The sequence below is a fragment of the Panthera tigris genome, chromosome F3 (genome assembly GCF_018350195.1).
Source record: "Panthera tigris isolate Pti1 chromosome F3, P.tigris_Pti1_mat1.1, whole genome shotgun sequence".
Taxonomy (NCBI): domain Eukaryota; kingdom Metazoa; phylum Chordata; class Mammalia; order Carnivora; family Felidae; genus Panthera; species Panthera tigris.
The window spans coordinates 13,730,351-13,743,406 of NC_056678.1; the positions used below are offsets into that span (position 1 = coordinate 13,730,351).

General features: G+C 39.8%; 1 protein-coding gene across 3 annotated transcripts in view; it reads left to right on the top strand.

Moving 5' to 3' along the window:
• The window catches only part of MROH9 (maestro heat like repeat family member 9), an 88,405-nt gene that overhangs the window by 59,780 nt on the left and 15,569 nt on the right, over positions 1–13,056 (top strand). For all 3 annotated transcript variants that reach the window (XM_007088719.3, XM_042976742.1, XM_042976743.1), the window contains exons 12-15: positions 2,507–2,672; positions 3,830–3,972; positions 4,969–5,106; positions 6,895–7,015. In XM_007088719.3, coding sequence (XP_007088781.1) covers positions 2,507–2,672; positions 3,830–3,972; positions 4,969–5,106; positions 6,895–7,015 — 568 coding nt within the window. The remainder of the gene's footprint in view (positions 1–2,506; positions 2,673–3,829; positions 3,973–4,968; positions 5,107–6,894; positions 7,016–13,056) is intronic.

The following is a 13,056-nucleotide window of genomic DNA, read 5'->3' on the forward strand; positions in this document are numbered from 1 at the left end:
TTTCTCAAAGAGGATATCTATGTTTGTAACACACAGGATGATCATAAAGCTTAAGTAAGATCATACATGTTATTCATATTCTTGCACGATATCTACACAATACTATAGACCACTGACAAATGATCCTCGTCACTATTTTTTATCTGAGGCTTTAAATTGTGTTCTGCTGCATATACCACGGGAACAAATCACTCCTCAGAGTGATGATGGACGTTTTCCCCATAAGTAATAAAACTTATAGTGCTTTTTTTCTCACTTATGAAGAGCAGATGGAAGGCATTTCCACCTGCCAATAAAATAATGAAACATTAAAAATTCCCAGATATAATGGAGAGTCCCCTGTTACTTACATGTTTATCTGAAATTCATGATCCAGGATCACAGAAAATATTAAGGAGAAAAGAATACCAGTGTGAGCCTATGAGACAGTATGAGCCTAACACACATTAGACGAGCAGAGTAAAGGACATCACTCCATTTCTATCATTTGTACCTTGAGAAGGAAGGTAATACTTCTCTACTATTAGCAGTGTAAAAGGCAGGAAGTTACATTACGAAAAGGATGCAGGCTTTGGAAACGAATCTGAATTCCTTCCCAGCCACACAAATTTCTAAATTCCTTGATCAGATTTCCCTGTATGTGAAATGAGGAAAATTCTTTTTTATCTGTAAATCAATTATTGTGGGTTAAATGAGTTAACATCTGTAAAAGGACATCAAAACTCACAAAATGCCAAACCAATTATATGACTGACTTTCTTTTTCCAACTGAAAGCTTGTATTTATTTAGGAGGTTTAAACTCACAAAGTATTTTACTACCTAGAAAATTCCTGGAAATTAAAAATCTTCATAAGACTCAGCATTTTCTCATTCAGGAATTAAGCACCCCATTGTATGTTAAATATTACCAGCCTTCGAGCATTTTGTTGAAAATGGGTACAAGTTGCCAATGAATCCAGTACAAACGATATGAAATGAGGGAGTACAGAAAGCAAGCATAGAGTTAAGTGAACTTCATTAAAATAGTCACCAGCAGGGGCGCCTGGGTAGCTCAGTCTGTTAAGCATCTGACTTTGGCTCCAGTCACAGTCTCACGGTTTGTGAGTTCGAGCCCCGCGTCGGGCTCTGTGCTGACAGCTCAGAGGCTGGAGCCTGCTTTGGATTCTGTGTCTCCCTCTCTCTCTGCTCCTCCCCGACTTGTGCGCTCTCTCTCTCAAAAATAAACATTAAGAAATTTTTTTTTAAATAGTCATGAGCAGATCTTGTGTATCTAGGTGAGGGCTGCGGCAGAAAAGAGTGGGATTTAGAGTTGAGCTACAACAGACAAACAGAAGAAATGTCTGATCGGTTAGAAGGTATGATCTGAGAGGTAAGGGAATGAGACAGACCATGTGAAACTGATGTCCATGTGGGTCTAAGCTTGGTTGCAAGCTGAGCCCCAAAGGCAGGAACAGTTGAGTAACGGATTCTAAAGAGCTGGTATGTCTCTGTTCCAGGGGACCAGGCCCCCTATTAGGAACCTAAACTCAGAGAGACTGAGCAGTAGGATCCAGAACCCCGCATGGATTGACAAGGTATCAGGAATGTACCCACACAGAGATGTGTAGCAGTTTTTAAGATGAGCACTAGTAAAAATAATCTTGAAAAGTGGCTAGGTGTGCAGAGGGAGGGAGGGGACTGGAGGTAGAGAAGCCAGGGTGCTAGTGACACCTGTGCCACTGGAATGTGTGTGACCTTTCACTAAAGGGCCCACCCCCCTGAGCTCAATTTTTTAAATCTAATTTTCTAATATTTAAATTTATATAGTTAATCTTTTACTTAGTATTTCTACCTCTTTGGGTTTTTTTTTTAAGTTGATGTATTTATTTATATGTTAATTTGTATTTCCATACCAGTTTTTTAAATATTCTGTTATTCCTGGACAAACGAGGTCACAAGATGGGAGGACCAGAGTACAGAGTGGGGAAAGCTGATCAGTTCTTGATACTGAGCTGGACAGATATTTAAATATGGTAGAAAATTACGGCGCCTGGGTGGCTCAGTCGGTTAAGCGTCCGACTTCGGCTCAGGTCATGATCTCGCGGTCCGTGAGTTCGAGCCCCGCGTCCGGCTCTGTGCTGACCGCTCAGAGCCTGGAGCCTGTTTCAGATTCTGTGTCTCCCTCTCTCTGACCCTCCCCCGCTCATGCTCCGTCTCTGTCTCTCAAAAATGAATAAACATTTTTTAAAAATTAAATGTGGTAGGAAATCAACTTGCAGACTTGCAGACTGTATTTTCCGTAAGATCTCACGGACACTCTTCCTCTGTTTTCAAGGACAAGAGACTTAATGAGATCATTTGGAAATGAGCATACCAGTTTGGTTTAGACTTGTCTGTGATCTCTTTGGTATATAAACATGTAAAAGAAAAAAAAAGACTTCGATTCATGACACTGTATTAAGCAGGAAATGAATAACCTGATTCTCATCGTGATGGTTGGGCGGGGGGTGGGGGCTGTGTTTGCAGCACTTTGATACTGATGTGGCACGCGGCAGGTTCTGAGTCAAGCGTGGCCCCTCATGTGCTGAAAACAATCTTATTGATCCTGAAAGGAAAGCCTGGGGAAGTGCATGCTAGCCTCCAGGAAAGAAGACGTTTCTCTCTCGATACTACTAATATGATGCCTGTAGCGGTAAGTAATACTTAAGTATTAAGTACTAAGTGCTTCCTTGTCCTGGTGTTGTTTTTCTGATCATGAAAATCCCCATCTTCCCACGGACTCGGTCATACTTCTGGACACTGTCCTCTCCTTCATTCATTCATTCATTCATTCACTCATCCAACACATATTTATTGAGCGCCTACTGTATGCCACACCTCGACCAGGAAGCATACATTCCGGTAAAAGACACAGACAATGAACACAAAACTGTGTTATGTATCAGATGATATAGAGCTGAGAAAAGACATAAAGTGATGTGAGTAAAAGAAAGTGACAGGGAGTTTAGGAAGGTTGGTCAGGGGAGGGGCCTCTGCTGAGGTGACATCCAGTCAGAGAGTGAAGGAGTGATCCTTGCAAATACCTGGGCAAGAGAGAAGAATATCTAGACAGAAAGACAAAAGCCCCATAGATGGGAGCTTGCCTAGTAAGTGAGTGACTCCAAGGAAACTGAAAGGAGAGAATGGAGCGAGGGCGGAAGTTTGGAGATGGTCTCAGAGACTAGCCACCGGCTAGACTGGATAGACTTTGCATGTGAAGCCCTGATGTCATTTGCGCCCACCATTTTGTATCTCCCAAGGACTAAACTCACCACTCCTGGGAGTAAATTCTAGTCTTACAGAGACACAATGGGAAACAAAATGGGTAGCGCTCCACAAATGTGAGGTGGTGGGATGTGTTTCTCTGATGTGGCAGGTGGGTGTTGCAGTGGTTCCTGGGCCCAACAACTGTTAGTGATCTGGCCTGTCTCCTCTTAACCATCTCACTGGCCTGGAGTATTGAAGCACGGGAAGGACCTGGGTTATTGGCAGGACCATCCTTCATGGCCACATATGAAGGGGACACTGGAAAGTATACTGTCCTTGGGAACCAGCTTGCTTCTTCCAGTCTGGCACCCAGGGGGTTGTTGATAGTACTTTGAGAGTCCATTGCCATAGAATACTGGGCATAGTTCCATTCAAAATGGACTCCATAGCTGTTAGGGAATGAATGAATATGCATGCACGCTCCAGGCTGCCTTCAGGGGGTTGCAGGAGGGATTGCGGTGTTCCTCCCTTCCCCCTCACTAAGGCTGACTGGGCTTAGAGGCAGATGGCTACATTCTTGACTTCTTTTTCCTTCCCTTGTAGGCATCCCAGGCCCTGTGCACATTGCTGCCTGTTGCTTCGTACAAGAAAGCAGTGGCCCAGTTTTTCCCCCAGCTCCTGATGGCCCTCATGCTCCAAGTCTTCTACATCAGTGAACTGAGACTGGTGACAGAGGACAGGCCGTTGTGAGATTGCAGTGGTTATTTCAGAGTCAATAAGAAATAAGCTCCCAGCTGTCGACTATTTCTAGTCCCTCGGGTTCATGTGGAACTCCTTATAATCCTACGCAATGCATTCATTTATTACAGTTTTCTTTGTGAAACTACCCCGAGTACCTAGAAGTGAGCTAGCACCCTCCCTGAGTGTATGTGGCGTGTATAAAGAAGCACCCCCACTTTCTGCCACAGTCGGAGCGGGTTGGGGGGCACCAAGGGGAGAGAGAGCAGGTAGGAGCTTTAGATCCAAAGCCAGGCCCATGCTAGCTCTGCCATTTACTCCCTGAAAGTGATTTCTCGTGGTAATTGTACGTGTGAGATTAAAATAACGCGTGCAAATGTGCTTTATGAACTGTGAAGTTTTATGATTGGTGATGTGATGTGTGGGCTTAAGAGGGTACACATTCTGTCCATGTAAGATTCAGCTGTTCCCTTTCACCCAAGGAGGTACAGTTAGCTTTGCCCCAGGGAAATCTGGACCCACTGCCTGCTATTTGCCCGCATCGGGGGTGGACTTCTAAGCCAGGTAAAACTCCAAAGCACAATGCATCCCATTAAGATATTTAACCCATTCTCCGTCTTTCAAGCAGACATGCACCAAATCATCCCACACAGATGAGAATGTATCTATTTATTTAAAGCATCTGAAGAAGAAACCCTGCGGACACTTTCAGCAAATTATCACATCATTTAATATTTTGTGCTAATAACCTGTTAAGCTAACAAATGACTAAGCTGCTCCATGATTAATCCCAGATTTTACATGCCACCATTTCAATGGAACCCTCAATCCCATGTATTGTTAATCAGGAAAGACGGAGAGCACTGAAAGTTGGTTTGCTTTGAAACATCCCCTGTCCCCAAACCAGCATCCTGCCCCAGACAGAATGAAAAGGCAGGTCACATGAACTTCACTATGTGAAGGCCACTGTCAAGTGGTGACTCGGCTCTTCTTTGGGGCCTTAGCTATGCCCGGGATGCCCTGAGAGTTCTGCTGAATTGTTCTGGACTGCAGCAGGTGGATATTGCTCTGAAGAAAAAGAACTGCTGGAACCAGTTTTCCGAAGAGCTGTTTCACCATCAGGGGGTCTACCTTATTGCCAAGTAAGAACGGGGGCTCTGCACAGGGTTCTCTGTCTCTATCTCATCTTTCTGTCTCTGTCTCCATCTTTCTTCAGTGAAGCCACGTGTGAACGCCATCAATATCCACTCCGACTTCCCAGTCTCTCCTAAATTGCCCTGAATTGCCATTTGATTTCTAATGCTTTCCTTATTTTGAGGAGTTTATTACTTATTGGGATAGTTTTCCCTTTCCTTGTCCTCCTACTTGATGATGAAGATACCTAGTCATCCTCCCTCCAAAGAGCAGGTTTCTCTTTCAGATATGGAGAACGAGGTAAATTTACTTTTTCTTTCCTCTACTGTGAGCTGATTCCCGCTCTGCAGGCATCAGACAGTTATGGATGTGCTCCCACTTTAAAGAGGTTCAATAGAGGGGCGCCTGGGTGGCTCAGTCGGTTAAGCGTCCGACTTCGGCTCAGGTCATGATCTCGCGGTCCGTGAGTTCGAGCCCCGCGTCGGGCTCTGTGCTGACCGCTCAGAGCCTGGAGTCTGTTTCCGATTCTGTGTCTCCCTCTCTCTCTGCCCCTCCCCTGTTCATGCTCTGTCTCTCTCTGTCTCAAAAATAAATACACGTTAAAAAAAATTTTTTTTTAAATACTTAAAGAGGTTCAATAGAAATCTATTCTCAATGAGACAAATTTGGAAAAGCAGGAAAGAGAAGTTTGATTTTTCTTGTACCAGAGGGTTTTTTTTTCTTTCTAGTTAGTTTCTTAGTGAATAGCAAATTTCTGATTATAGGGATCAGATTTTCTGATCAAAAATCAAGATACATGGACTTGACCACATAATAGACCATTTGAAGTTGTAACAACTCAGAAAGTACAGGCTCTATGGTCTCTGGGCTTTTGCTGCATTTCACATGGCATATTATTTGCACATAAATTTCAGGAACACATCTTATTTTTATAAAAGTATGATACATCTGCACCCCACAAGTGGCCACTAGTTAAGAACCACAATATCCGTAGTACTTTTGGATCTTCTTACTCAAAGTGTGGTCCACAGACCAGCAGCTACAGCAGCACCTGCAAGTTACAAATAGAAAGCAGAATAGGATCTCATATGGCCCACTCCAGACCCACTGAACCAGAATGTGCTTTTTAGCAAGATCCCTGGGTAATTTGCATGCACGTTAAAGTTTGAGAAGCCCTGGTTTAGAATGCCAACCCAGAGTCTTCCAATGAAACCTGTCACGTCAACTTTCCCAGGCCTGCCACCACCCATCTGATCCAGACCAGTGTGTCGGGACAACCGTAAGCCTGGTCACTGTCCAGAATGGCTTAGTGAATCGGGACTCACCACCCCTCCTCCCGAGTAACACACGATAGTCCCAAACTCTCTTCTTCATTGTATCGTTCCAAGGAAGGACTTGGTCTAAAACCATGATGGTGACCTATGCAGCCATCTTGGATCGCTAGGGTATTTATTTTGCGCTATTTGTTTTCTCTTCTTTTGGTCAGGCAGGAAGGAGCTTGCGGTATTATAGGGCATTCTGTTATGTGGCACAGGAGGGGAAAGATAGGAAAAGGAGTGATGTTAAGGAAAGAGACATTGTCAGTGATCCAGGTATATATAAATCCCTGGAGTCTGCATAGAATTCAGAATGGGGATGCAGTTTGCCTTGGACTAGGGATTAGAAAAGATCTTTATTTTTACCTGGGAGTACAAAATATGAGGATAATGCTTCTCTCTAGCCTACCAGTAGCATTTGCTGATGCAAGAAGAGTTTTCATCGTCTTTGCTAATTCAGTGCCTTATTCTCTTTTACAGAACCCTCAGTGAATACAACTTTCCACAGTTTCCAGAGACTTTGCAGTATCTCTACAAGCTCTCAGTGGAAGGTCCTAGACGGTCAGAAGACAGTGTCATCACAGTAATATTCTTCACTGAAGTGAGTTTTATTAGGAGACTGAACAACCAGGTCCTCTTTCCTTACGCAAACTTAAGGCAACACTCCAACCTTTTATCTCCCTCTCTGAATATTGATTCTTATCAAAGGTTAAGACAATGACAGATAACTTTAGTCGTTTCCTAGGAGATGTGGATTTGCAAAGACTCAATTATTTTTGTAGTCGTATATCTCTGCATGCTTGTGAAAGTATATCAAGGGATAATTGAGTTTACTTAAAGATAGCAGGTAGCATCTGGGAAATGAATGATACTTCAGACTGGGGGGAAAAAAAGGAATGGTCCAAATGACTGAGTAAAATGAAGATATAGAACTACATTAATTTGTGTATAAATATCTACCATAGATTGTGATACTATACTAGAGTCAAGCAAATTGAGGAAGTCCTTTGATTTCTAAAAGGCAGGTAGAAAGTTGTATAAGTTGAAATTATCTGAGTCAAATATAATTTTTCCATAGAGGTAATATATAATGAAGTACTGGTCTAAGGCACCATATTAAATATTCTCAAAATTTTGATGTAATTTCAAACATCATAGTCAGCGAAACAGTTAATAAACTACAAAAGACTATATACTACCTACTTCTAAAGCTTTTAGAAATATACATAAATCAGTTTAACTGAACATTGCGGTACCAAATCACCAATGGTCTCAAACTTGCTTGATCCATTTGAATCTCTCATTACTTTTATTATACGATTCATTATTTTCATTGTATTGTCCTTTAAGTATATACAAACATTAAATAGGCCTAAATGTGACATACATAATTGCTCCTATAAAATGATACATTCAAAAGAAATTTACAAATGACCTAAGATTTATTTATATTTATAGATAGAAGCGTTATTACTGTGACAGACGATAGCGAACCCTGATTGCCTGTCTAATCATGAATATAGTGCTTACTGCTATTGGAGACTGGCAGGCCTGTCCTTCCAGGAGCTGAGTAATGACCACATCCTTCTACTGCTTTCTCTAATTGAAGCTTCTGGGCCATCCTCAACTGTCCAGTTGACTGTGAGGTGACGTGGCCTTTAGCTGTTCTGAGCGCACAATCTATGTATTTTACCTTAGTTTAGTCTTGTCAGCCAACAATATTTAACACGGTACTATTGATGCTTATGACATTTATTTATATATGTTATTTCTAATTTTCTACTGATCTAAGTAACCATAGAGTTTACATGTTTGTGCCTAAATCTTCTTTCTTTTAGTATTTTAGCTTACTTCCTTCTAATAGATTCCAAGTATCTGAAATGATAACAGAAGAGTCTAAGCATTCTCAAGGCCAAGGATTGTTATTGCTAGACTGATTTCTGGAAGACTCCCGTGCAGTTTGTGGGTGCTCCCACTGCACTCTTGCCATTATTGATGAGTTCTCCAATTTCAGAGGAGGATGTGATTTGACTTGTCCTTAATTTTTAAATGTTTCGAGAGGTTGAACATTTTAAAACTATCATCATTCAGAAATTAAATTTCCATAATCTGAACAATCCGATCTCTCCTTTGCCCGTTTGCCTACAAAAGTCTTAGTGTTTCTCTCAATGAATTGTGTGATCCTCTGTCGCTGTGTCTCTCCCTCTCTCTCACACAACACACACACACAGAAATTTGCGAAGGATGTTAAGCATGTTATACATTTAATTATAACGCCTGTTGATAACCGGGGCCCAGTTTGTTGTTTGCCTTTTAATTTTGTTTATGAAACGTGATTTTTTTTTAAAAAATTAAGCATTAAAAATCTGTGGCTGAAGAATTGACAAATATTCATTTATAATCTATTCACATTTATATAAATTTTTACATGTAATGTCGTTTCCCATGAAGTTTATATGGTATACCATGAAGCAGGATATAACTTTAGTTTTCAGTGAATAATTAACTTCCGATCCCAGCATCATTTAATTAATAAGCCTTAAATTCACTACTCACTGGTGATACTACCTTCATGAATTCTATTATTAATTTCATGTACATACACACATACACACAACACACACCCATAGTAGGGTTTACCCCGGATTACACTGTTAGGTTCCATTTATATTTTCACTCCTGTGGAAATATCACAATGGAATTATGGCAGTTTGCAATAAAATTTAAAAAAAAAATTTTTTTTTGTTTATTTATTTTTGAGAGAGAGGGAGAGACAGAGCATGAGTGGGGAAGGGGCAGAGAGAGGGGGAGACACAGAATCTGAAGCAGGATCCAGGCTCTGAGCTGTCAGCACAGAGCCTGACGAGGGGCTTGAACCCACGAACCATGAGATCATGACCTGAACCAAAGTCGGACACTTAACCAGTCCTGAGCCACGCAGGGGCCCCTGCAGTAAACTTTAATATCTTGCAAAACAACTTTCCCTACACTCTCTTCAAAATGTCTTTAGTCCTTCCTATGTATTTGTCCTTCTGGTTACATTTTAAAATAATTTTGTCAGGTTTAAAGGAAAAACACTTTCACTGAAACTATTCAGTTGAATTAAAGCGATGTGCTTCTTAGGAATTTTTACAATATTTCCACTTCTCTTTTTTTATTCAATATTTTGCCATTTTCATATAAGTCTTACATGTTAATTTTGGAATTCTTACGTACTTTGTATTATTTTAAGCTGCCAGTGTAAATGTGGCTTCTTTGTTTTGGTTCTCAAATTTATCTTTATTAAGTATCACGTTGGGTACAGGTTTTCGGGTTTGTTTTGTGTTTGGAGATAGCTACCACCCAATATTACGGTAGGTTCAGGTGTACAACATAGTGATTCTATGACTCTACGCGTTATGCTATGATCACTGCATGTGTAGCTTTCACTACGCAACGCTATTACGATACCACTGTGTTCCCAGTGCTGTATCTTTTATTCCCGTGATTTATGCATTCCATAACTGGAAGCCTGTCTCTCCCACTCTCTTCCACCATTTTGCCTGTCCCTCTCCCCCTCCCTCTTCTTTTTGGCAAACATCAGTTTGTTCTCTGTATTTACGAACCTGATTCTGCTTCTTATTTGTTTATTTGTTTGTTCTGTTTTTTAGGTTCCACATATGAGTGAAACCGTGTGGTATTTGTCTTTCTCTGTCTGAATTATTTCAGTCAGCGTGATACTCTCTAGGTCCGTCCGTGTTGCTGCAAAGGCAACATCTCACCTTTTTAATGGCTGGATAATATTCCGCTGTGTGTGTGCCACATCTTTACCCATTCATCTATGGATGGACACTTGGGTTGCTTCCGTATCTTGACTAATGTAAATAATGCTGCAATAAACATAGGGGTGCATGTATCTTTTTGAATTCGTATTTTTGTTTTCTTTGGGAAAATACCCAATAGTGGAATTATTGGATCATCTGGTATTTCTAGTTTTAATTTTTTGAGGAACCTCCATACTGTTTTCCCAAATGTGGCCTTTTTCATTCAATTTTCAAGCTCATTATTGCTGGGGATGTTCAGGAAAATTAGACTGTATTGTCTTAAATTCAGCTACTCTCCTGTGCCCTAACAGTAATTCTAATAATATTTTTGTTAATTCCTTTGGATTTTCTAGGTATATGATCCTGATGTATGAAAAATAAGGATACCATATTGTTACTTGTGTTCAAATTACTTTCCTGAATCATGTGTTTTTGCCTTGGCCTTTAAAGTTCCATTTTGTGAATTATCTGACCTCTCCCTTGCCCATTTACCCATTCTGATCTTGGTGTTTTTCTCAGTGAATGGTATATTCCTCTCTCTGTCTCTGTGTCTCTCCCTCAAATACACACATTTGTGAAGGATATAAAGTGACCTATGAACATGTACTTTGACAATAAATACATCCTTAGTGAAATATATTCTAAGGACAAAAAAAATTCTGTAAAGAAATATTCACTTTTATCCAGGAGGTTTATAGATACTGTATGTTGATGCTATAATTTTAAGACTATGGTATAAATTTTACAGCAGAAAGCAAGTAAGCAAATATATTAATACTGTTGGCACCAAGTTTTTCCAGGTGAGAGAAAGATGAGGCAAACATAAAGCCATAAAAGGCTAATATAAACTCTGTTATATTAGATTTGAACTGAATATATCAACATTGTCCAAATGATCTCCTGACTAAAAAAAAAAGAATACATCATGGTTCAAGTAAAGGCCAAGAAGACATGATATTCCAAAAGCAATGAGTACACTTTAGTGTCTATTTCTAATGGATATAGTTTCTCATGATTTTGCCATCTGTGAGTTTGAGCCCTGCATTGGGCTCTCTAGTCTCAGGGCAGAGCCTGCTTCTAACCCTTTTCCTCCTTTTCCTCCTGTTCGCTCCCCCCCAACTCGTGCTCTCCCTCTCTCTCAAAAATAAATAAACATTAAAAAAGAAAGAAAGAAAGAAAGAAAGAAAGAAAGAAAGAGAAAGAAAGAAAGAAAGAGAAAGAAAGAAAGAAAGAAAGAAAAGAAAAAAGAAAAGAAAGGAAAAGAAAAGAAAAGAAAAGAAAAGAAAAGCTGTCCCAGAAGATCCTAGTGTGCATCTTGGTTAGGAACCATTGACATAGAGAATATCCAATATTCTCTTTAAAGTTCAATCTATGTCACACCCCTTTTCTCACTGTTCATTTTGTTTGTTCTTTTTAATATGATATTGGTCAAAACTTGTCTATTATAATGCTTTTTTTTCCCATAGCACAGCCATTAGATTGATTAATCCACTGTGTTTCTGATTCCCAAGTCCATAACCCCTGCTTCTCTCCTTGTTATTTTCTTACGCCAATTTTCTTTAGCATGTTCTTATTTCTTGTGATATTTTATTTCTCATAATTTCAGGAAATAAATAATGTATTCATTTTTAACATTTCTTTTCAAGCAAAGTCAAGTTGTGCATTTACTTCCAACCACCATGTACACATCTATTTTATTTTCATTTTCATTGTTCTGCAGTAATCTTTGTTGGATGTTTGAGTTCCTCTGTGGTTTACCATTTTGATCCACAAAAGGGAGAATTCTCTTAAATTTCCAAGTGCTTATGGGCTTTTTTTCTTCCATTTAAACTTTCTTCTTGGTTTCTTCTTTTCTTACATACATCATGATTTTTTTAAAGGTGCTTTTTAAATGATTTGTTTTAGGGAAGTTATTGATTTTTTTGATCTGATAATCAATTTCTGTGAAAGTTGTTTGGAATGTTGAAAAGAATATATGGTCTCTCCTTCCCTCTCACTTTTGCTCTCTTGCTCTCTATTTTTCTGTGTACTTGACCTTAGTCATATTTTAAATTCTTGAAATGTTTTTTGTTAAACTGTCACTTGTGTTTCTAAGACATTTTTAAAATATGTATATTTTGGCTGCTAGTTACTAGATGTATAAAGGCTCGTGGTAATCACATCTTCATTTTGGGTATTAGCTATTAAATACTAAAACTCCATAAACTGGCCTCCCCATCCCTGCCCGCCCTCCAGCCTCACTACCTTTCAGTCTTCTCTTCCCTTCTCATCCTATCACTCTGGCCTTCTTTCAGATGTTCAAACACACCCTGCTCATCTACCACAGGGCCTTTGCACATGGGTTACCTTCCTTGGGGTTATCGTCTCCAAACACTTTATCTAGCTAATGCCAACTCTGCTTTCAAGTCCAAATCTAAATAACAATCCTCATTCTAATTTCAGTCTACAAATGCACAATCTAAATTCAGTTTTCCTTTAAATGTTTTTGTGGCACCTTGTAGCTTTTCTTGCTAGTACTGATCACAATTAGCAACTCTGTTTTCATTGGCATAATATCCTATCTCTTACAGTGTAGTATAGCATCGTTGTACAGTATCAGCCTTTCTTGCCAGTCATGACCACAAGGTCATAGATTGAGACTGTTTTGCTCACTACTGTTTCCCCATTTACTAGCATAGTGCCTGGCCCATGGTAGGCACGGCCTCCGAGTATATATAACCATTCTCTGTTAAGGAATTCACCTACCAAACTACAATCTGAGAGAGGGAGGTAATTTAAATTGAGTCACTAAGTTCCCGAGAATGGAGAGAAAAACAAAATTTACATATATATATATATA